General features: G+C 35.9%; 2 protein-coding genes across 2 annotated transcripts; both read right to left on the reverse strand.

Moving 5' to 3' along the window:
* Positions 1-9,624: 9,624 nt before the first annotated feature.
* On the reverse strand, positions 9,625-10,011 carry LOC138905120 (uncharacterized). Its single transcript, XM_070193622.1, has one exon. The coding sequence runs from the start codon at positions 10,009-10,011 to the stop codon at positions 9,625-9,627; it is 387 nt and encodes a 128-aa protein (XP_070049723.1).
* Positions 10,012-19,418: 9,407 nt separating this feature from the next.
* LOC104086547 (uncharacterized) lies at positions 19,419-23,074 on the reverse strand. The gene is made up of 4 exons (XM_009590839.4): positions 21,346-23,074; positions 20,646-21,200; positions 20,442-20,465; positions 19,419-19,825 (listed from the first exon to the last, which is right to left on the reverse strand). Exons 1-4 carry the CDS (start codon positions 21,392-21,394, stop codon positions 19,752-19,754), a joined length of 702 nt encoding a protein of 233 aa, XP_009589134.1. The 5' UTR covers positions 21,395-23,074; the 3' UTR covers positions 19,419-19,751.
* Between the last annotated feature and the right edge of the window lie 1,394 nt (positions 23,075-24,468).

Here is a 24,468-nt window from a genome sequence, read left to right on the forward strand (position 1 = left end):
TTTAATGAAATCGGTGAGGGACATGTTGAGGGAAAAGTCTGAGTTTTATAGGATTGGTGGATTTCCTCTTGCACTGCAGGTGTGGTTCTATGAATGTTGCCCCGTAATTGATCAAAAGTTTGTTGTTCGCGTTGGAGACCATACACCACGTATATTGAATTGGAAAATGACAAACATGCCAACACGTGAGGACTTCTCTACTGATTTCTTCAATAGCACATGGAATAAGGCACTGGCTTTTGTATTTATGGGTTATATATATATGATATACTGTAATTCATTGTGATACATAAGATATACAGTTTTTATATATCTTTGATACATCTAGGACTAAAGCACTTTTTGTTACATTTGCAATTTAAAAATATTTCTCCTACAACTGAAGAGCTAAGGAGATTTACTTTGCCTGTTGAACTTAGCGATGAGTATCAAAAATATTTGACATCGTGTAATAGGGGAAAACTTCCTATTGATGATAGTGATGATTTTGTCACGCCACCCCCGAAACAGATTAAGGAGCATGTCCCACCAAAAAAGGCGTCGGGTGTCTAACCTGTTAATTATGACCGTGAGTTACAGAAGTTGAAAGCTGATGTTAAAAAAGTTTGTATCGGTTTTTTATATATATATTTTTTGAAAGTTTTGTTAAAAATATATATTCAAAGTCTATTATTTTTCTTATTTGTTTCCTTTTGTAGCTCCATAAGCAGTTAAAGTCCTTCATGGAATATGTTTCTGATAAATTCAAGGAAGTCTTTGAGTTGATAAATTTCAAGGTATGTGTTTCTTTTCCATTGTGCATTTCCTTTTATTTTTTTAGTTAACTTATTGTATCCTTTTTAAAAAAAAATAGTTTGGTGCAAGCGAAGACAAATATGGTGCACATCCAGAGGAAGACACCAGTGGTCGTCAAGATAATAATAATTTGTGAGCAATATGAAGTTTGGTGGCAATGAAGATGTTGACATGGATGGTTGTAAGGTGTGTTTAGTTTTGCATTCTGCACTTTTCTTTGTTATTTTTGATCATTCGATTCTTTTTTAAAAAAAATAGGTCGGTGGAAGTGAAGGCAAAGATGATCCACATTTTCAAAGAGATACCAGTGCGCATCATTGTAACAACATTGTGCTCGATGCAACAGATCAGTTAGGTGTCAATATCATAGAAGAAACTTCTGGTGTGAAAGTTAACATGTTTGCTGCTAAAGTAACTTTCACACCAGATGCAGCGCATGTTGGCGCTATTAGTGAGATTGAAGATGAGGCGGCAAGGGAGCTAGAGGCAGAATCTGAGAAAGAAAAGGTTCCCGAATCTCAAAATGTCGTTGTTTGTGTGACTGCAAGTGTTGATAAGGCGGCATGGGAGATGAAGAAACAATCTGAGAAAGAGGTTCCTGAATCTCAGATTGTTCTGTACCAACCTGAATTACTTCCTGAAGTTTTGCCTCAAATGGAAAAAAGAAAGAGATATCCTGTAAAGGTCGTGCAGTCTTCGTTCATTACTGTATTTGATTCACGATCCAATACTGGTGTTGTTGCAGCGAAAGAAAAAAAGCAAATTTAGTCTATTAAGCATCCTTTTTAAAGCAAAATCGGAACTAACGTTAACATCTCTTTGTTGAATATATTTGTTGCGTGGGTCAAAGAAGGGAAGTCGAGAAAAAAGTATGTTTCCAACTTGTGAGTTTTGTTCAGTTTTATATTTTAATATATTGTCATTTGTAGCATTATTTTATATCAAATCACTGTATCTCTTTTGTGTATATTTGTTACCATGAATGAAATTTACCCGAACCATGTTAGTGAACTCGATCGTGCTTATGATCTTGGGGTATATCATGTTAAAGACAAAAAATGGTTTTACACTTTGGCATATAATGGTCAGCCTTTGGATGACTCGGTATGTAAGAAGTTACTTTTTATAGTTTTTTTTAATTTTAGCCATTGTACGCATGATCAGGACTCTTAAGCTAGAACAGATTATTAATTGCTATCTTGCCTGGCACAAGAGAAGTAATGAGAATTCATTTTTCTTTGTTTTCTGTGAATTTGGTTTGAAAAATCATAGCTGCTTAAAGCTTACAAGCCTTCAGTGTTTTGTTTCTACGCATTGATATTTTGTTCTATTATTTGAGGAAGAAGGGGAAGTATGACAAATACCTACCTATAACATTCACCACCACAGATTGGTACTTCGACGAGAAAATTAATGAGTTGTGGCAGATGTATATTGATACAAATGGAGATAGTGAAGTATGCAATCCGAAATATGTCATTGCAGAGTATATTCAGGGATATGTCATGGATGCCAATGTTCCATGGCACACTGTTGAGCACGTCTTAATTCCAATTAATGTTGCGGAACAATGGTATTGGATAATGGTTGTGATGTCCTTCAAGGATTGGTGCATTTATGTGTATGACTCTATGCGCGGTGGAGCTGCTCATCAAGCCAAAGTTCATTACATAATGTGCAAGTATTATGTGTTGCTACCTCATTTTTTCGTGCACACACATTTCTATTTAAACAAAAAAGATATCAATTGGCGCACTAGTGTCTACAAATCAAAGGACTTGATTACTGTCATGACCCAAAATCCCACCACAGGCATCGTGATGGCACTCAGTCTCTAAGACTAGGTAAGCCAATTTTAATAACAATTCTGTAACGACCCGACCGGTTGTTTTGAGAATTAGATCCCCGATCCCCTAATATCTGTTTTCCCCACATTTGTTTCTGTTTTGGAGATTTTCTGGAGTTATTGGTTATAAAATTCGGGGAGTTTTGGGATGCTTAGTCCCTAGTTGTGAGTTTAAGCCTTAAAAACTATACCATAGTCGGAACTATGTGAAGACAGATCCGGAATACAATTGCGTCAACTCCGTTAGCTCCGTTGAGTGATTTTGATCTTAGGAGCGCGTCCGAAATATATTTTGGAGGTCTGTAGTAGATTTAGGCTTGAATTGGCAAAAGTTAGTTTTTCGGCGATTTCGGCCGATAGTGGAAATTTTGATATCGAGCTCGGAATGGAATTCCGAAAGTGGTTGTAGGTTTGTAGTGTCATTTGTGACCTGTGTGTAAAATTTGAGGTCATTCGAACTAGATTTGATGTGGTTCAGCGTTGTTTGTAGAATTTAGAAAATTCTAAATTCTTAGGCTTGAATCTGTGCTTAATTCATGATTTTGGTGTTGTTCAATGTGGTTTGAAGGCTCGACTAAGTTCGTATGGTGTTATAGGATTGATTGGTAGGTTTGGTTGAGGTTCTGGGGGCCTCGGGTGTATTTCAGATGGTTAACAAAATGAAATTGGACTTAGGAAAATCTGGTGCTTTTGTTGGTTATGGTGTTTCGCACCTGCAGAAGGGAGGCCGCAGGTGCGGAGGGAGTGTGCAGATTCGGAACTGGTGGGGTTGGTGATGGAGCGCAGGTGCGCAAGTTTGACCGTACCTGCGAGCCCGCAAGTGCGAAGCGTGGGCGCAGGTGCAGAGCCCGGCTGCTTTAATGAAATGCACAGATACGATGTTTGGACCGCAGGTGCGAGGATCGCTGGGCAGAAAAGGAGATTTCGAGGATTTGAAATTTCATAACACAAAATTCGATTTAGAGCTTGGTGGGAGACGATTTCTCGAGGGATTTTGAAGGAGAACTATTGGGTAACTAACTCTAACTCTATTTTGATCATAATACATTAATCTATTGTTGTTTTCCTCGTCTAATTAAGGAATTTGAGGGTAGAAGTTTGAAATTGGGGGAAAAGGTTCCCCAATTGAAAATCTGAGATTTGAATGGGAATTTGACGCCGTATTTAGATGATTTTTATTCGAGTGAACTCGTGAGTGAATGGGTGCTCATAATTTGTAATTTTTACCCAATTCCAAGACGTGGGCCCGGGGAGACGTTTTGGGTTTTTCCTAATTTCACGCTTTAACTTCGAATTAATTAGTTAAATTAGTTACTTGTAGTTATATTTACATTATGCAATTAATTTGAATAGATTCAGGCCATTTGGAGTCGGATACTCGTGGCAAGAACGTGATATCAAGTTGATTTGATCGGTCGAGGTAAGTGGCTTGCCTAATCTTGTGTTGGGGACTTTTCCCTTAGGATATTTGATATTAATTGATGTGTAGGCACAGTGTACGTGAGGTGACGAGTACGTACATGGGCTATTATTGCAAAAATCTTATTTTTCCTTTCTAAAACATAAACTGTTTTCCCTATTTAATTGCACTAATACGTTTAATTGTTTAGCTTAGATTAGAGAAGCATGCTTACGTGTTTTAACTGGCTATTTGACGTTCTGTGCGCCATGCTTAGTTAAGTCCCTACTTTCCTTATCTGTGTTCAGTGTAAATTGTATAACTCGATGCCATACCTGTCATTTCATCTTGCGTTGTATATTTAAATTGGGACTATGGACATATTCTGGGAGATCCCCCTGTATTGCATATTCATTCGGAACTACGAGACGGTATCCCGAGAAATTCCCCATTGTGTTTACCTTGTTCTGAGCCGAGGGCTCCCTTAACTGTTAAATTTTTGAGAATTTCTTTAATTGTGTTACCGTAAATTTTAGTTATATCTTTTACTGTTTAATTTATTATATTTACTCCGGTAGGGCCTTGACCTGATCTCGTCACTACTCGATCGAGGTTAGGCTTGGCACTTACTGGGTACCATTGTGGTGTACTCATGCCCTTTCCTGCACATGTTTTCGTGTGTAGATCCAGGTGCGAGCTATCAGCCTCGGGGTTAGTGCGTGCTGTTGATTCTAGGAGACTTCAAGGTACTTCTGCTTGCGTCTGCCGACCCTCGGAGTCCCCTTCTACTCCCTCGCCTAGAGATTTTCCTTATTATCTTCACACTTTTGTATAGAGCTACATAGATTATAGCAGCTTGTGACTTAGTGATATTCCGGGTCTTGGAAAATTATTTTGTATATGCCGAGTGGTACTAGTTTTGGTTATTCACAATATGTTGTTTATCTTTAAAATGTTGTATTTTATTTATATTTTTTGTAATATTAGGCTTACCTAATCGTAAAGACTAGGTGCCGTCACGACACCTAATGGAGGATTAATTTGGGTCGTGACAAATTCAAGCCATTTTTTTTAATTCAATACAAGTGTCAAAACCAACAGCGAAAATATTCAAACAACCTCCCAAGAGTGGTAATACTGAGTCACGAACTCTAACTGAATACATGGAATGATCTCGAGGACCGAATATACAGTATTGTTCGAATAAGAAATTAATAGTACAATAAAAATGGAAAGACTCCAAGGGACTGCGTCGACCAAGCAGTTCTACCTTAAGTCCTTGCGATCACACTCAAACTTTGTCCGAGTTCGATATCTTCAATACTTGGCTCTGCACAAAAATGTGCAGAAGTGTAGTGTGAGTACACCACAGCCGGTACCCAGTAAGTATCAAGACTAACCTCGGTGGAGTAGTGACGAGGTACAGTCAAGACACTCACTAGTCAAATAACTTGTGCAATATAGTATACAAAAATAATAGGAAAACAAATAGCAGTTATAGCAACAATAATCAACTAGTGATATAAACAACAAGGCACCAAGACACCATAATTATTACTCAAACGAATAAGAAACACAAGTACACCCAATTAAACAAGTCCTCGAATATAAATCCTCCACATATAATTCCTTCGAATATAAGACTCTTTTCAAATAAATATCTTTCGAATATACTTCTTTCAAATAAATATCTTTCGAATATACTTCTTTCAAATAAATATCTTTTGAATATAATTCCTTCGAATAAAAGTCACTTCTTTGAAACCTCGTTTCATAATCATAAAACATGGGTCTCGGCCCACTTTCATATTTTTGTAACACGGCCCTCAGCCCACTTTCATGTATACATGGCACCTCGTGCCCATATTTCTATCAAAACCGTACGGACAACTCACATGCCAATAATAAAAACCATCATATTTTCCCTGGCACCTCATGCCCACATTTTATATTTGTTGCGGCTTGCAACCCGATCCCGTATAACATTAATCATACATGTTGCGGCGTGCAACCCGATCCCATATAACATAATCTGCCTCACAATAGCTCACGATTTCAACATAGATAAGACTATTATCAAGTTTACCGAAACAACAAGATAAGTTGCACAAGATATAAGAATAAAGGAAAATCACAACATCACATGAAAATTACCAACGCAATAACCTCACATCATCACATAAAAATTACCAACACAATCATCATCACATATCATCCCTGACAATAGCCACCCTTATCTCTCTTATAGCCACCCTTATCACTCCTGTAATAGCCTTCCTTATCCCTCCGACCTGACCATATCAATAGCCAACCTTATCGCTCATATAGCCACCCTTATCGCTTTGTATAATAGCCACCCTTATCGTTCAGTATAATAGCTACCCTTATCATTCCGCTAAGATAATATCCTAACACACATAACCACAGTGAAATGCCACATTTATACCCACACAATATTTAAATGGAATTCCCCCCTTATGTCCTCATAATAATAACTCAAATCATACAACAATTCATACGGAATATTATAATGACAACACAACACAAATAATTCATATCACAAATTTTCCAATGGCCACAACAAATTCCAAAGATACAATAAAATTAATAAATTTCACAACAGATAGCCCAAGGCTCCACACAACGTATATAACACCTCAAAAACAACAATAGAGATAGAAAAGTAACTCAACATAGGACAACGCCTTCTTAAATTCAAATTTTGATAAATATATTAACGTCTCAATTTAAACTTATTTAATAATTATTTGCATATGGAAAACCCATAATGAAATTAATTTCAAGAAATATCAAATCAACAAACACACAGAATTCACATAAAAATCCAAGTGTCAATCACCCCAAATTATCATATAAAATACAAACTCGACAAACAAGGAATGAGGCATGACAAATCAAGGATTTACTAAGTTCCAACAATTTTCCAATTTAATACATAAGGGTGTCTACGCATTTTAACCGATATATTTGCACATATAAACCAAGTACATACTCGTCACCTTGCGACGACTTTCAATCAAATAATTTCTAAATGCCAAATGGTTTGGTTTTCTGAAGATTAGACACAAAGGACTACAACTTTCATTTTTGGATCATCTCCAAGTTCCTTATAGATTGCAAGATATAAGCTTCCTAAGTCGGGTAACGAACAACATGATTTCCTTCTTCGCGAATGCGAGAGTCTCTTCGCGAACGCGAAGAACAACACCAGACACCAGAAAACCAACATCCAAAGTAGCCCAAAATGATCTGAAATACACCCGAAGCACACCCGAGGCCCCCGGGACCCCAACTAAATATACCAACACGTGCTAAAACACGATACGAACTTAGTCGAGGCCTCAAATCACATCAAACAACATCGAAACTATGAATCGCACCTCGAATCAAACTTATGAGTTTATGAAATTTCCAAATTCTATAACTTGTGCCGAAACATATCAAATCAATCCGGAATGACCCCAAATTTTGCACACGAGTCCTAAATGACATAATGGAACTGTTCCAAATTCCGGAATTTAATTTTGACCTCGATATCAATAAAGTCAACTCCCGGTCAAACTTTTTAAAAATCTTTCATTTTTCAACTTTCACCAAAATGCGTCAAATTGTCCTACATACTTCCAAATCTAAATCCGGACATACGCCTAAGTCAAAAATCACCATATAAAGCTATTGACATCATCAAAATCCTATTCCAGAGTCATTTGCTCAAAAGTCAAACTCCGGTCAACTCATTTCATTTAAGCTTCAAAAAAATAAGAATTGTTCTTTAAATTTAATCCTGAATCATTCGAAAACCAAACTCGACCAGACACGCAAGTCATAATACACATCATAAAGTTTCTTGGGACCTTAAGTCGCCGAACGAGATGCTAATTCATAAAATGACAAGTCGGGTCGTTACATTCTTCCCCTCTTAAACACACGTTTGTTCTCGAACGTGCCGAGAATTATTCTGAGGACTTCAATTTACTGAGTGTATTTACTATACATATATTCGCGGGTGATCCTACGTCACCACAATCGACATAAGTCCGACAACACCATCTCAATTGAAGACTATTTCTTTTATCCACACTTATAAACTTTAAACCCAATATTTCTTACACTCCAAACATTTTCAAAAGGTCTGATTTTCATATCAACACATGATATTAGTCTCAACTGGTTATAGCAATTCGTGCCTACACTCGCACACATCATATGTATGCCCATAACCACATCTCTAATCATAATAGTTGTTCATAATCAATTACAACATCGTCAATTAACCTCATGTTCACTAAAATTTAGTTTCAAATCTTCACCTTACTAACAATCAGACACGAGGCATGAACACCTCATAATTACTTACCCGAATTAACGAGTCACATTTACGCCATCTGGGCACTCACCTTGTAGGCTAAAACTCAATAATTACAGCACGAATATGGCTAAATATGCATAGAAACACATAAAGAAATTATCAAATAAGCCTAACAGGCATGACTCCGTATCAGTACTATAGTACAAATTAAATTTCACAAAGGGGGAATTTAAAACACATAAATTTAACCACAAGGATCTCATCCTGATATAACTTCCACCGCGGCACACAGCCTGGGTTAAACATATCAAATCACATTAAACCGCGAGGATCTCATCCTCAACTCTGAATCACAAGTACTTTGCACATTGTGCCACTGAGATTTTTCATTTCTTTTCTTTCTTCTTTTTAATAAATTCTATGAAACAATTTCACGACACATAATAACCCCCATTACCGGTAAGGCATATAATTCATAATATTGTAATCAATTATCCCAAAATTACATCAAAACCTATTGTAGTGAGTAATCGAAAGTCACTTTTGGATTCATAGCCCACAATAATATACAAAAAAAATGATAGACATGGGCTAACACCAATAAATCTCCCAACAAGGATAAATACGGGAGTGGAGTACAAATTCACAGACTCACCATATAAGGAGCATGAAAGGAGCTTTCACCTCGATAATCGAGATCGAATCAAAATAAGAATAATGTTCCTCTATTATAAATTAAATCATACCGGTAACAACACCATATGGTGTATTGGCCTCAACCAATTCATAGCAATTATATCAACGGGCCGGGCCACCCCCTTTTGGGCGCCCTCTACCCACCTGTCCTTCACCCCTAGTTGGTTGTGCACGTAGAGTATTAACTAGAATAAAGTATGTATCCTGAGTGTTGTGATGAAATTCGCCTCTCCCAAGTCTGGGACAATCTCTCATGATGTTCCTGGTATCACCACACTCATAAGAACCCCTCTGAGGTCGCGACTGCTCGTACTGAGTCTGTGTCGGATAACTAGAATAACCATTGTAAGAACCCTGTGCTGGTGGTGCACTAAAAGTATTAACTGGAGCACTATGAGTACTCTGAATTGCGGACTGGACTTACCGACGGCCCGAGACTCCGCCATGATGAGTCATAGATACAGAGTAGAATCCGTTGAATCCTCCAGAGTTTCGAGACCTTTTGGCCTCTTAAGACTCCTTTTCCTCACTTCGAACACGTTCTAACATCCTGGCAATCTATATTACTTGCTGAAATGGAATGTCAGTCTGCAACTCTCGAGTCATACATTTTTTAAAATCATAATCGAGCCCTTCAATGAATCTGCGGATCCGCTCTCTAACTGTAGGAACCAAGATAGGTGTGTGACGGGCTAACTCACTAAACCTGATAGCATATTCTAACACCATCATGGTTCCCTGACACAACCGTTCAAACTCTATGCACCATGCATCCTGGAGAATCTGGGGAACAAACTCTTTCAAAACCATTTCCGAAAATTGATCCCAAGTTGGTGGTGTTACATCGGCTGGTCTGCCTTCTTCATAAGCTTGCCACCATCGATACGCTGCTATTGATAGCTGAAATATAGTAAAGACAACTCCGCTCACTTCCACAATATCCATTGTGCAGAGAATACAGTGACACTTTTCTAGAAATCCCTAGGCATCCTCAATAGCTATGCCACTGAAGGTAGGTGGACTATACCTCTTAGATCTCTCAAGTCTCTTTTGTTCTTCATCTGATGCCTCTGGCCTGACCTCAAGCTAAACCGGAATAACATGATGTACTGATACTATACCCAGAACCTGACTAATGTGAACCTGCTGTTCTGGAGTATGGGTGGTAGGAGTTTGAATTCTTCCCCCAATTTGTGAAATATTTGGTGAAAGGGAGATCAATCCTGCCTGAGTTAATGTACCAAACATGTTTAGGAACTATGCTAAAGTCTCCTGAATTCCGGGGATAACAACAGGTGCTTTCGGTATTTGTCCCCCAACTAGAGCTATTAGCGGCTCCTGAATTGCTACTTTGACAGGTGTTCTAGCTGCGGCAAGTGCCCTTCATCGGCCTCTACCTCGGCCTCGGCCCCGGCCTCTTGCGGCCCTAGTAGAATGCGCAGGTGTCTGCTCAGCTATTCCAGTAGCACGTGTCCTCACCATCTGTGAGAGAATAGAGATACAGAGGCTCAAATTCCAAAATCAACAAATTCGGCACGACATGAATGAAAGAAGTGGAAATTTCCTAATATTTTTGTAGCCTCTCGAAGATAAGTACAGACGTCTCTGTACCGATCCACAAGACTCTACTAGACTCGTTCTTGACTCGTAGAACCTATGAACCTAGAGCTCTGATACCAACTTGTCACGATCCAAAATTCCACCATATGCATCGTGATGACACTTGGTCTCTAAGACTAGGTAAGTCGATTTTAATAACAATTCAAGCAATTTTGTTTTTGAATTCAATACAAGTGTCAAAACCAACAGAGGAAATATTTAAACAACCTCCCAAGAGTGGTAATACTGAGTCACGAACTCTAACTGAATACATAGAATGATCTTGAGGATCGAATATACAATACTGTTAGAATAAGAAATTAACAGTACAATAAAAATGGAAAGACTCCAAGGGACTGCGTCGACCAAGCAGCTCTACCTTACGTCCTTGCGATCACACTCTAACTTTGTCCGAGTTCGATATCTTCAATACCTGAATCTACACAAAAATGTGCAGAAGTGTAATATGAGTACACCACAGTCAGTACCCAGTAAGTATCAAGACTAACCTCGGTGGAGTAGTGACGAGGTACAGTCAAGACACTCACTAATCAAATAACATGTGCAATATAGTATACAAAAAAATAAGAAAACAAATAGCAGTGATAACAACAATAATCAACTAGTGATGTAAACAACAAGGCAATAAGACACCATAATTATTACTCAAACGAATAAGAAACACAAGTACACCCAATTAAACAAGTCCTCCAGTATAAATCCTTCACATATAATTCTTTCGAATAAATACCCTCTGAATGTATTTCTTTAAATAAATATCCTTCGAATATAAGACTCTTTTCAAATAAATATCTTTCAAATATACTTCTTTCAAATAAATATCTTTCGAATATACTTCTTTCAAATAAATATCTTTCGAATATACTTCTTTCAAATAAATATCTTTTGAATATAATTCCTTCGAATAAAAATCACTCTGTGACATAATCATAAAACGCTAGTCTCAGCCCACTTTCATATTTTCGTAATACGGGTCCCAGTCCACTTTCATATTTTCACGGCACCTCGTACCCATATTTCTATCAAGACCATACGGACAACTCATGTGCCAATAATAAAAACCATCATATTTTTCCCAGCACCTCGTGCCCACATTTCATATTTGTTGCGGCGTGCAACTCGATCCCATATAACATTAATCATACTTGTTGCGGCGTGCAACCCAATCCCATATAATATAATCTATCTGGTAATAGCCACATGCTCAAGATTTCAATATAGATCAAACTATTATTAAGTTTACCGAAACAACAAGACAAGTTGCACAAAATATAAGAATAAACACAAGAAAAATCACAGCATCACATGAAAATTACCAACGCAATAACCCCACATCATCACATAAAAATTATCAACACAATAACCCCAAATCATCACATATCATCCCTGATAATAGCCATACTTATCTCTCATATAGCCACCCTTATCACTCATGTAATAGCCTCCCTTATCCCTTCGCCCTGACAATATCAATAGCCACTTTTATTGCTCCTATAGCCACCCTTATCGCTCTGTATAATTGCCACCCTTATCGCTCCGTATAATAGCCACACTTATAACTCCGCTCAGACAATATCTCAACACACATAACCATAGTGAAATGTCACCCTTATGTCCTCATAATAATAACTCAAATCACACAACAATTCACATGGAATATTATAACGACAATACAACACAATCAATTCATATCACAAATTGCCCAATGGTCATAACAAATTCTAAAGATACAACAAAATCAATAAATTTCACAACAAATAGCCCAAGGCTCCACACAACGTATATAACACCGCAAAAACAACAGAGATGGAAAAGTAACTCAACATAGGACAACGCCTTCTTAAATTCAACTTTTGATAAATATATTAACGCCTCAATTTAAACTTATTTAATAATTATTTGCATATGGAAAATACATAATAAAATTAATTCCAAGAAATATCAAATCAACAAACACACGGAATTCACATAAAACTCTAAGTGGAAATCACCCCAAATCATCATATAAAATACAAACTCAACAAACAAGGAATGTGGCATGACAAATCAAGGATTTACTAAGTTCCAACAATTTTCCTATTTAATACATAAGGGTGTCTACGCATTTTAACCGATATATTTGCTCATATAAATCAAGTACGTACTCGTCACCTTACGTGCACGGCTTTCAATCACACAATTTCCAAATACCAAACGGTTTGGTTTTCTGAAAACTAGACACAAAGGGTTACAACTTTTATTTTTGGATCATCTCCAAATACCTTATAGATTGCAAGATATAAGCTTCTTAAGTCGGGTGACGGACAACAGGATTTTCTTTTTCGCGAACGCGAAGAGCAAAATCCCAGAAGCCAAATCCTTCTTCGCGAACGAGAAGAAAAACACCAGACACAAAAAAACAGCATCCAAAGTAGCCCAAAATGATTTGAAACACACCCGAGCCCCCTAGGACCCCAACTAAATATACCAACAAGTTCTAAAATACGATACAAACTTAGTCGAGGCCTCAAATCACATCAAACAACACCGAAACTACTAATCACACCTCGAATCAAACTGATGAGTTTATGAAATTTCCAAATTATATAACTTTTGTCGAAACATATCAAATCAATCCGGAATTACCCCAAATTTTACACAAGAGTCCTAAATAACATAATGGAACTGTTCCAATTTACGAAATCAAATTTCGACCTCGATATCAATAAAGTCAACTCCACGTCAAACTTTTTAAAAATCTTTTATTTTCCAACTTTCGCCAAAATGCATCAAAATGTCCGACCTCCAAATCCAAATATGGACATACACCTAAGTCCGAAATCACCATACGAAGCTATTGACATCATTAAAATTCTATTACAGAGTCGTTTGCTCAAAAGCCAAACTCAGGTCAACTCTTTTCATTTAAGCTTTAAAAAAAAAAGAATTGTTCTTTAAATTTAATCCTGAATCATCCAAAAACCAAACTCGACCACACACGCAAGTCATAATACACATCACAAAGCTGCTCGGGACCTTAAGTAGCTGAACGAGGCGCTAATTCACAAAACGACAAGTCGGGTCGTTACAATTACCCCTTTTGATGTAAAACTGGTTGAAGGACTGCCTGAACAATTCGAAGTGTATGAATTTCTTTCAACACAATCTATTTTGTTTTTAGATTCTGCAATTTGATAATTGTTGTTATTTTTATTTTTGTAGTGATTGCGATGTAGTTGTGGCATCATTTGCCGAGTATTTCATTGAGGGGAAGACGCCTCCAAACAATTCAATGCATATGCACACCGGTGCAGATTTGGTGCTCTCTTGTGGGATTATGCTAGAAAGAAGAAGGAACTGAACGCGCAAAGTGATGATGAGATTATTGGTCGACAGAATAAGTCGTGAAGCGGAAGAAGTAGTTACCTTTGTCATTGTTGTGGGATGAACTCAATAATTTCGTTTTGTATTGTGTTATGTTATGCTATCATTGTTGTAAGACGGGTCAGATTTGTTTGTGTTTGAATTTTATGAATACTTTTAAGATTTGTATGGAAAATGAGATGTATGCTCTGTTATAAAGGTTTAATGCGTTTTAGTGCAATATTGGAGTGTTGCAGTTTAGTTTATTTTGGTGTTTTATCCCTTGATTTTGTGTTGTGAATTCAAGATATGAAAAATATACGGTAGTTTGTGATACACTGTCTCTTCCAGATACACGCATGATACATATATGATACACGCATGATATAAAGATGATATAGTCGTTTTGGATTGTTGCACAGTTAGTTTCTTCACAACGAGTTCTGCAGTTTGTTTGGTTTTGAAATATGTATTGATGAAGCCACACTCTTATTTGCAAATTTCTAAAACTATTTGCACAGTTTTCTAGCTGCTACGACTGTTTTCCATTAGTTAACTTTGTTATTACACAAATACATACATGAGTAAGAGACGATATACAAAGATACATAGGTGATACACACGAGATACATAGATGATACAAATATGATACATAGCTGATACATAGGTGATACACAAGAGATACAAATATGATACATAGCTGATACAACTTCTTTTTTAATCAAAAAGATGTATAATTTAAAAAATACATTTGCAACACAATTTTAAATGATATATCAAATATTTATTTATATCTAAAATTCAAATGACATTCTGCATTGATACAGTCCTTGATATATTGGATTCTTCTAAATCCCTATGATATTCAGTAAAGTAAAATAACAAGTAACTCTAAGTTTGACATATTTCATCCTCTCTTTGGATTATTTCTATAATTTTTCCTATAAAATCGACCTTTTTCGTTCCATTTCAGAATTTGGCTTGCACCTCCCCTTCCTTGGCCTTCTTATTGATTTAGTCACGTCTGGTGGCAAGACTTTTTCATCTAGAACTTCTCCAGGAATTTTTCATGTGCTTTCATCAGGAACCGGATAAATTAGAATTTCATAGGTCTTCAATAGGTAATTTCTAGTATAGTACACCGAGCAATACTCAATGTGATCGATGTATTTGTATTTTAATACTGCCCAAGCATGTGCACATGTCAGCTCATCCAACTAAAACTTTTTACAGCTGCAAGTTTGATCTTTTAGGAATACTATTCTCTGCTTACCCTTGTCAAGTACTGAATATAAGTAACTCGTCGAAGGGGTCACCTACAAAATTTATCAACTATCATTAGTGGTGACAAAGCATATCCCCTCAAAACAATATACTGGAGAGCCTATAAGATTCAAAATAGCTTAATATCATGTCAAACTAACCAATATTTCAGCAGTGGGGTAGGCATATATGCTACATTAAATTGAAATCCGTATATACATGCTGGTGGTCGCCTAAAAGTTGAACAATTTGCTTACATAATGACTAATTTCTTACATGCCCCCAAAGAAACAGAGAATAGAGGTAGACCAACCAACTTTGAAAAGAAACAGAAAACCTGAAACCTCGGGTAACATAGATAAGACCCTCCATTACTTGAACACTATAATATTGCCTTTGTGCAAACAATGAATTTTAGAAAACGTTAGCTTTAATCAATTTGGTCTCCATGTGCCGTGTATGTGGACACTAGTTTAACAGAATCACATAAAGGGCTCAAGATATAACATATTCGTGAATACATGATTACATATTATATGCACAAGTATCTACAGATTCTAGTCATACCTTCATCCGATGTGACAATTCGAGATTGTCCATCAACATTGTATCATATGTTTTCCCAAGATTAGTAAATGATTCTATTGCATTCTTTTAGTTTGTAACGCTCAATCGTCCAATCAATTGCCTTATGTACTCCAGCAAAGGCAGTACCGGGAGTTCCCTAACAACCTTGAGCGCTAAATTGATCGATTCCGCAATGTTTAAAGTCATTGTCAATGTTCTGTTGACAGTGGAATGTGTTCTGGACCATCTTTCACACCCAACGCTTATTAATTAATTTTTGACCCTCTTATCAATTCTCTCTACCTCTGCCATGTAGTAATCAAACTTCTCAACTGTGTATGCTTTGGCCATAGCAAAGAATATGTCTTTGAGATGCAAATGGTTCTTCTTGTAATTATTTTTTACATTATTCCATAGATGTCATATGTAGACACAGTGAGGTACTTGTGGATACAATGTTGCCGCTGCATTTTCAATGCCTTCATGCATGTCTGAGTTTATGCACATTCCCTCCCTTTCCCCAAATGCATCCTTGAACCTCGCAAAAAAATACTCCCAGGAAGCATTATTCTCTCAATCTACTATGGCATATGCGAGTGGTGGGATACTACCTAATAAATTGAATCATATAAACAGGTGTATATATATATATATATATATATATATATATATATATATATATACACACACACACACACACATTAGTATTCTTATTTTTACCTGCTGGATCTTGTGTGGATGCTATCAATAATGTTCCTCTATATGTCGATTTAAGAAAGGTTCCATCTACAACAACAACCGATTTGCAATACTGCCATCCTTTTATAGACGGATATAGTGCAACGAAAGCATACATGAACATGCCTTCCTCTATTTTTTTCAAACTTACCACCGACATAGGATTTGTAAGAACCAGCATATAAAAGTAGCTTGGCAACTTTTCACATGATTCACTCAGGTTCCCTCTCAGTTAGGGCTGCTTATCGGGCGGATTGTGCGGTTAATTACTCTTAACGGTTATCGGCTTTTAAATGTATTAATCCGCTAGCCATCCGATAAGATATCGGGCGGATTGGTAACGGTTTAGCTCTTATCGGGCGGTTTATCGGCCTAATTCAATCTATATTGCGTTCATTAATTGTTTGTTGACCGCCTAGCATACAAGTTCAGAATAAGAAATTACACATTGAGTCCAGACATACATGTCTGTTAACGCCTACATAAGAATGATGTAGTGTGTCATGTATTGTAGAGTGAAAAAAGTTGTGGCACAACACTGTTGTTCTTCTATTAAACATAGACAACATGCATTAGTTTTAAAAAAACAAAAGCAGAGGTGAACCATAGACATCATCTTAAACAATCTTGTTGTAGGGTGGGAGAATAAGCTAAGCTAAGCCAAGCCTAGGATCTTCTGATGCATAATACGTAAGGGTTCTGATTATTTAGGAATTAGGCGTTGGAACTTAGAGATGGAGTACTGGAAGAAGTGGAAGGGTTTTTGATATTTAATATATATATATATATATATATATATATATATTCTTAACGGGTTAGCGGATTATCCGTTAAGAAAATTGAATAATCCACCCCTAAACCGATAAGCCGTTAATAAAAAATTTTCAATCCGTTCCCCGTCCGTTAAACCGTTAACCCGATACCAATAAGCCATTAAGTTTCGGTTTCGGTTCAGTTTTCGATTTTAGTTCGATTTTGAACCCCCTACTCTCTGTAGTTGAACTACATATTCCTTTGATCTTCATGCTTGCATATATGTCATTTGAAGACCATACAGCTTGTTCATGTCTCCAATTATGTCATTAGGAGTGTATATTATTTTTGGGTCTTTATACCTGTCTATCATAAGACTGTCGATGAGTTTTGCAGTAGCTTGACGTTGTGTGTAAGATCTGTCTTTCAGCGGGCATGAGTGCAGTTTGCTGAAATTTCTGACCTTGAAAAGTTTTGCTTTTTTCAGGCTCGAAGACTTAAAACACCAATCGCAGTTGTTGTTGATGCACACTAAGCAGTACCTACGACAAGGATATAAAATTTTCCATCAATAAACAGAACGACATGAAATACAATGATATATAGTGATACACATTGCCATCAACAATACTAGATAAAAAAATACAACGACTATACAGTACTACACGGTGACAACCACAACTAAAGTGTACAACCACAGACTTACAAGTAGCAACTTATTTTCTGCATAATTATGCTTCTAACATCAACTACGATATATATTGAGATACATAATTATACAGTAGATATTCTGATACCTGCTTTCACTTGATCTATGCACCTTAAACTGTAATTTTTCCTTTACTGCCAAGTGTTTCATGACTTTAATTATCGTAGCATTGTCTTTATAAATTTGACCTTAATCTACATCTATGTATTGAGGGTCAGTTATTATTGTATTTTCATCAGATTCCGTATCCTGCCAGTCTTCTCCATCCCCAAACTCAATCATATTAATTGTATCACCATTGTATCTCTCATGTATAACTGAGCTTTGTGCACACTCTGAGGAAATCACAACAGAATCTGAATTGTAGCAGATCATATCCATATCCTTTTCAGTCGATGTTATACAAAGGGGATACATTGTAAATTCCGAGCTTTTTTTAGCTCAAGATATACACATACACCCATATTATTGTGTATCACTATTGGTGGAGAACCGTTTTGGACAGTGTATTTGATTTCATTAACATTCATAAGTTGTTTCGAAATCACGCCTACGAAATCTTCAAAACTTATATTTGGAGTAACTATTACAGCATCCGCATTGTAATATACAAAATTGTTGTCAACATTCCATCGGCCACCATACTGAATTAAAATTGGTAAATTTGTCATTGAAGTAGCTAAAATTAGGTCAAAACTCACTAATTCCTTGATTTTGATTGTAGTTCGTAGTTCCCTCATCAAAGCTGAATTTACAGAGAAATCGCGAAAGGAAATTGTTGTTTCTATAGTGAAATTGATCGATTTTTGAGTGAAACTATTTTGGGCCGTGATTTACAGAATGTATGTCTCTGTAAAATTGATACGCTTGAAAAACAAGGAAGGAAGGAAGATCTTTAGCGTGATTCTCGAATGGAAGAATCCTTCCTTGCGTGTATCTCTAATTTTCGGCTAATTTTGGTAAGTGTCTAATTTTGGGCTAGAGGTTGGTATCTTTGAATTTAAATTGGCAACTTCCGTACTTTTCCCCATAGCTATTTTTGCAAAACTTTAAAAGTGCCTCAAATGATCCTCTTTGTGGTCCAGAAGCATAAGCTAGACACTAGATCAAACAACGGGTAACTTGAAACCACCATAGTACATACCAATTACTCCTACCTGAGATGAGGAACTACTGTAGAATCCAGCAAAGTTTCATCAATAGAGAATAGTAACAAAGCTTTTTCTACAGAATTGCTAATTGGTGTAACAAATAATTGAAACTTTAAATTACCGGATTTTCATTTTGAAACTTTAACCAGACCATCTTACGAGCTATAGAAAATACATGGTAGAAAATGAACCAAGAAAGAAATTGCAAATTAGCATAAGTCAACATACTAGTGATTTTAATCTGTAATCAAGATATAATCAATGACGTTTCAGTTGTCTGATTTTCAGGAGATGGAGGCTTTTATTTACAGCAGCAGTAGGCTGATAAGTCAATCCACAATTCCCCTACCCCTTCCAACAGCAATTGATATGATAATGTTTTGCATTTTTCAGCCAAAAGCAAAGATCACTGCCACGGCAAAACTCAAGTATTTATATATCGTCTAATGCAAATACTGATCTGCTGCCACTACTAATACTGATGAACTTGAACATCTCATACATCAAAAGACAGCACCAGCCCCTGGTTTGAGAATCATAATCTAGGCAGACAGCAGTGCACCATATTGATAATTTTTAAAGAGACAACATCCACTGCTCCATGTACTTCTTGCCTCTGCAAGTGAAAAAGGAATTAGACAAGGAAACTATAATCATATTTGCATATCCATTACACAGACTACACAGGAAAGCTTAAAGATTATATACATATCTATCTTGAAGAATCATTATAAGTCTGCCAGTTTTTAGACGAATAGTTAAAGATATCTTATGACTAGACACTTCAACGCTTAACGGGGGGAGGAGCTAGGAAAATAAGGTAGATCACAGAAAGGGAGTCCATGTCGAGCTCAGCATACAGGTGTTTCCTTGGTCACAGTTACTCTTCAATAGGACATACTCATAATCTGTGAAGCATATTTTAAATTAATGAAAAAGAAGAATAACCAGACAACTAAAGAAAGTAATGGGCAGGAGTTGACTACCAATCCGCATGAAGATAATTTCAAGAGTCAAGAAAGAAAACGGATGCCAAAAAGAAAGCAGCCGCGGAGACATATATATACCCTAGGTATTGGCGATGTTCATGTTGACATGCTGTGAGAAAAAAGAAATTTAGTTTGATGAGAGTATTTATACTACTTAGTCCCGTTGTTGCAAATAGAAAATGGTATCTAACATTGCCATTGAATAGGAAATCTTATGCGCCAGAGAAGAAAAATCTAACATACCATCAAGTGACGAGGAATCCTGTCCTGTAATTGAAAAATCAAAGGATGGTTAGACTTGTTAATGAACTGCATTTTAGTAAAGATCTATAATTTTACTAGATCATGCTTTAACATGCACCAAAATAGACTTTGAATACATTTAGTAAAAGTGTGAAACATTTTTTGTACATTATGTAAAAGACTCTAGAAAAAGAAAATACTCACCGTAGTAATAGTTGAAATATGACAGGACCAGCACAACAGGAATGTAGATACCTCCGAGCACCCAAGACAAATTGATCAACTTATAATAATGTTTCTCAAAGTCAGAAAAATCTATAGCATCAGAAATATTCTTAGCTCTGTCAATAAAAAAATCCATGCTCATGACAAGACCTTCACTGTTATCCACAACATTAGCTGCTAGCCATCTTTTCCTGTTCTGTTCCAATTCCATTAGAATTGTTGCGTCTTCTCTCACCTTTTTATATTTTTCTGTAAAACCCTGGATGAACGCGTTCATTAGTGTAATCCTTGATTTTGCCATGCCGACGAGAATGAATGTTCCAGCCAAAAATAAACACATCAATAGAATAGAGATGGCAAAGGCAGTAGCAGTTGGTATTTTGATGGTTAGGTAGATGCTAATTCCTCCCATGAATGCAAAAAGAAAGAGGATATTGTTGGACAGTTCAGATATGACCTTGTCAGCTCGTCTTTCTAAATCATTTTTCTCCCTTAGTATTGCGCTGCTCCTCTGTTCCACCTCTAACAACATCACTACATTTGTACACAATAAGGGACTATCAAATAAAAAAAAGGAGAGAAAAAAACAAAAGAAGCAAGCAACTTGAGAGAATTAAATTTCAGTATATCATAATCTAGAAATGCAATGTTTATTATCTGCACAAGTCTAAATCAATACCTTGGCGGCTTTCAATATCATCATTAGTTATATCGTCTGTTCCAGCCATGAGGATACCAACACCTTGAAGTCTTCATATATCATCAATTTCTCTATCTCTTGTTCCAGCCAAAAAAAATAATATGCAAATTTGAATTTGGTTAAACAACATACTCAAACACTGAAATCAACTCCCCAAACCCGAGTAGCAACCCAAAGACAAACTATGACAAGCCAAATAGAGGATGTTCCACCACAAGGCGAGAAACATATGTTTGTATAATGTAACTTTTCCAGCTTTACAGATGAATGATAAATGTACATTCTTTTTCATGTATAACGAAAACAAAATGATGTTCTTACTGAATAAACATAAAAGTGCTTAAAATTTAAGCAGTGTAGGGTAGGGATTCATTCCAGAAGATAAATAAATGAGGTTGTCTAAAACCTCTCAAGGCACCCATGGCCTCAGTGCTATGAAATTCACATAAAGACGGTTCTCTAAAACATCTGACAAGAGTACATTTTCCTTACCAGGTGTAATATCTTCATCTCTCTTAACTATATATCACCAGAAAGACTTTGTGACTAAATTAAAGAAAAAAAGTATATGGAAGAATCTTGAATCTTACTCATATCAATAGTTGCTTCAAAATATAATGTATACACTTAAGAGTCAGTATCATTAGCTACCAACCAGCTGTATATTTGCAACGGATAATAGCTGCAATGCTTTGGATGAATTGGTAATATGAGAAACATCTTTTGAACTGTCAAGCAGATACACGAATTAACTTATTGAGCTTAAATGCTTGGTCTTGTCACTTGCATATAACCTGGTGACTATATTTCAGAGGATGGGCAGGTAGCATATGTCGCTCCCGTGCCTGTCTTGGTCATTAAACATTACGGCCGCAATGAGGAGAACTTGTGCAGGAATAGTAGGGAAGAAAACACAAGGCAAGCATGAAGAATTTGACATGTGAAATGCACAAAATCTATAGTGTCCTCATAAGAATAATACCACATAGCTAGTAGAAGTAGTAGAGTCAAGCACATAAAGTGTGTAGACACAAATAAAAGACCACAAGAACAAGAAGTGTTGTCAAAGACTCGCTTGCGGCACGTTTAGGCCCTCAAGGTAGGGGCAAAATAGAATTAGCACTTTAGTTCAGGCACCAAGACATTTTAAGGTGTGTGTCTCATCACCCATGAGGTTTGCCATGAAGAGGGCAAGACTAAACATAACTATTTCACTTAATTATTATTTAGTCCTTTGTCCATATATACATTTTTTTTTATGTTTACAGTTATTATTCTTAAATTTGATAACTATTTTTAAGTTTTCTCTTCAACTGCGTAATTCTTCATTAAAACTCCCACTATATTTGTGTTTTGCACTTAAAGCTCCAACAATCCTCAACACTTTTTATCGTTTTTATGGATTTTTGCCTTCCATAACAACATTGAGAACAAGTCATCAGAAAGAGGAACAGAAATCCTAATAATTATTAATGGTGAAAATACTAGAAAGAAAACGTTATACACACTCATCCAACTGATATGAAAGGATAGAAGATATATTAATAAGATTCCATCACATTCACCAAATGCTAAAAGCTGAAAGCATTGATGACCTAGCAGTGCTTAGTTTTCCAGCATTATTTCCAATTAACAACAAGATTAAGAAACAAATACATGAACTGGTGGAGAAAAACAAAGAAACTTAAAAGAAAAGTAAAGACAATGTAGTCATATTTTTAAAAAATTAGACAAGTGAGAATGTGGAATTAAAAATAACTCGATTTCTTCCTCTAATTAATATAAATAAAATAGTTTTCTATCAATCTTATTTTACTTTTTTTCTTAATTATATTTCTCTATTCATTAGTTGGTCACGTAATTATATCTAATAATCTAACTTATTATTTATTTTTCTTACATAAATTATACTCTCTCCGTCTCAATTTATATGAAAGAGTTTGACTGGAAATGGAGTTTATGAAATAAAGGAAGGCTTTTGAAACTTGTAATCTTAAATAAATCATAAAATTTTGTGGGCTAGAAATCATCTCATTAATGGTAAAAAAAAAAATTTAAAGTTGAATTGTTACCAAATATAGAAAGGGACTTACTAAAAAAAAAAGGAGTCACTTAAGTTGGGACGAAGGAAGTATGTTTTCTGGGTTCTCCCATTTCAGTTGTGATGCAATCAACGTTAAATTCATTTAATTTTCTGTACTTTATAAAACTAAGTTCTCATTTTTTTTAATTTCACATTCTCAGTTGTCTAATTTTTAAAAAAATAATATTTCATTAAATAATATATATATATATATATATATATATATATATATATATATATATATATATAGGCTTTTAAGGTTTTGCTTTAGGTCTCGGATGATGTTGGGCTGCCCCTGCCATCAAGGTTGATATTTCTCATTGAAGAAGTGTGTGCGTTCAAAGTTTAGCAGCCAAAGAGAGCATAGTTTCGACCAGCTCATTGTTTTCTGGAAGAGTTAGTTGAAATTCCATAGGTTTGTGCTTCATGATCTTTTCACCTTATAGTAATTTTCTACATAAAAAAAATCGTGTAACGGCCATTTCACCTTCCCTCACATGTCGTGTGAGTGCATGAAACAACAAAGGGAAAATTATTTTATCTATACTATATTAAAAGCACAAAACTCATATCGAAATGTCGTTCGCCTTTTTTACCCTTAGTAATTATATTTTAGTTGGATATAATTGTACTTGCCATCACTAATAATTTTTATTGGGGAAAAAAACCAAAATTGCCGTGTATTACCATTATTTAGGGTTTTCTTGGTTTAAAATTAGGATTGTTTACTGCTGTATTCTTTGCGTTTTTCTTTGTTTTGATTCTTTACGCATGGCTTTCCTTTAGGATTTAGAATTCTTTATTATCAATGTTACCTATGTTACAGTGTGTCTCTTACGTTGTGTTTTTCCTTTGTTTAGGTTTAGGATTTACTTTAAGTTTCTAGAATATGTATACAAGGGTTTGCTTTGGTGTATTTAATCATAGTAGTATTTTTCACCTTTCTAATTTATTCTACAATATTTATTTTATTAATACTTAAAAGGGAAAGATATAGGATATCATTTCTTACTAAATAA

This window comes from Nicotiana tomentosiformis, chromosome 2, assembly GCF_000390325.3.
Source record: "Nicotiana tomentosiformis chromosome 2, ASM39032v3, whole genome shotgun sequence".
Classification (NCBI taxonomy): Eukaryota; Viridiplantae; Streptophyta; class Magnoliopsida; order Solanales; family Solanaceae; genus Nicotiana; species Nicotiana tomentosiformis.

Coding starts and splice junctions, on each gene's coding strand:
- LOC138905120 (XM_070193622.1), bottom strand. CDS start 10,011: ATGGATATTGTGGAAGTGAGCGGAGTTGTCTTTACTATATTTCAGCTA.
- LOC104086547 (XM_009590839.4), bottom strand. CDS start 21,394: ATGGCTGGAACAGACGATATAACTAATGATGATATTGAAAGCCGCCAA. Junction 21,201..21,345: donor TGATATTGAAAGCCGCCAAG/GTATTGATTTAG, acceptor GTACAAATGTAG/TGATGTTGTTAGAGGTGGAA. Junction 20,466..20,645: donor ATATTTCAACTATTACTACG/GTGAGTATTTTC, acceptor TTTCAATTACAG/GACAGGATTCCTCGTCACTT.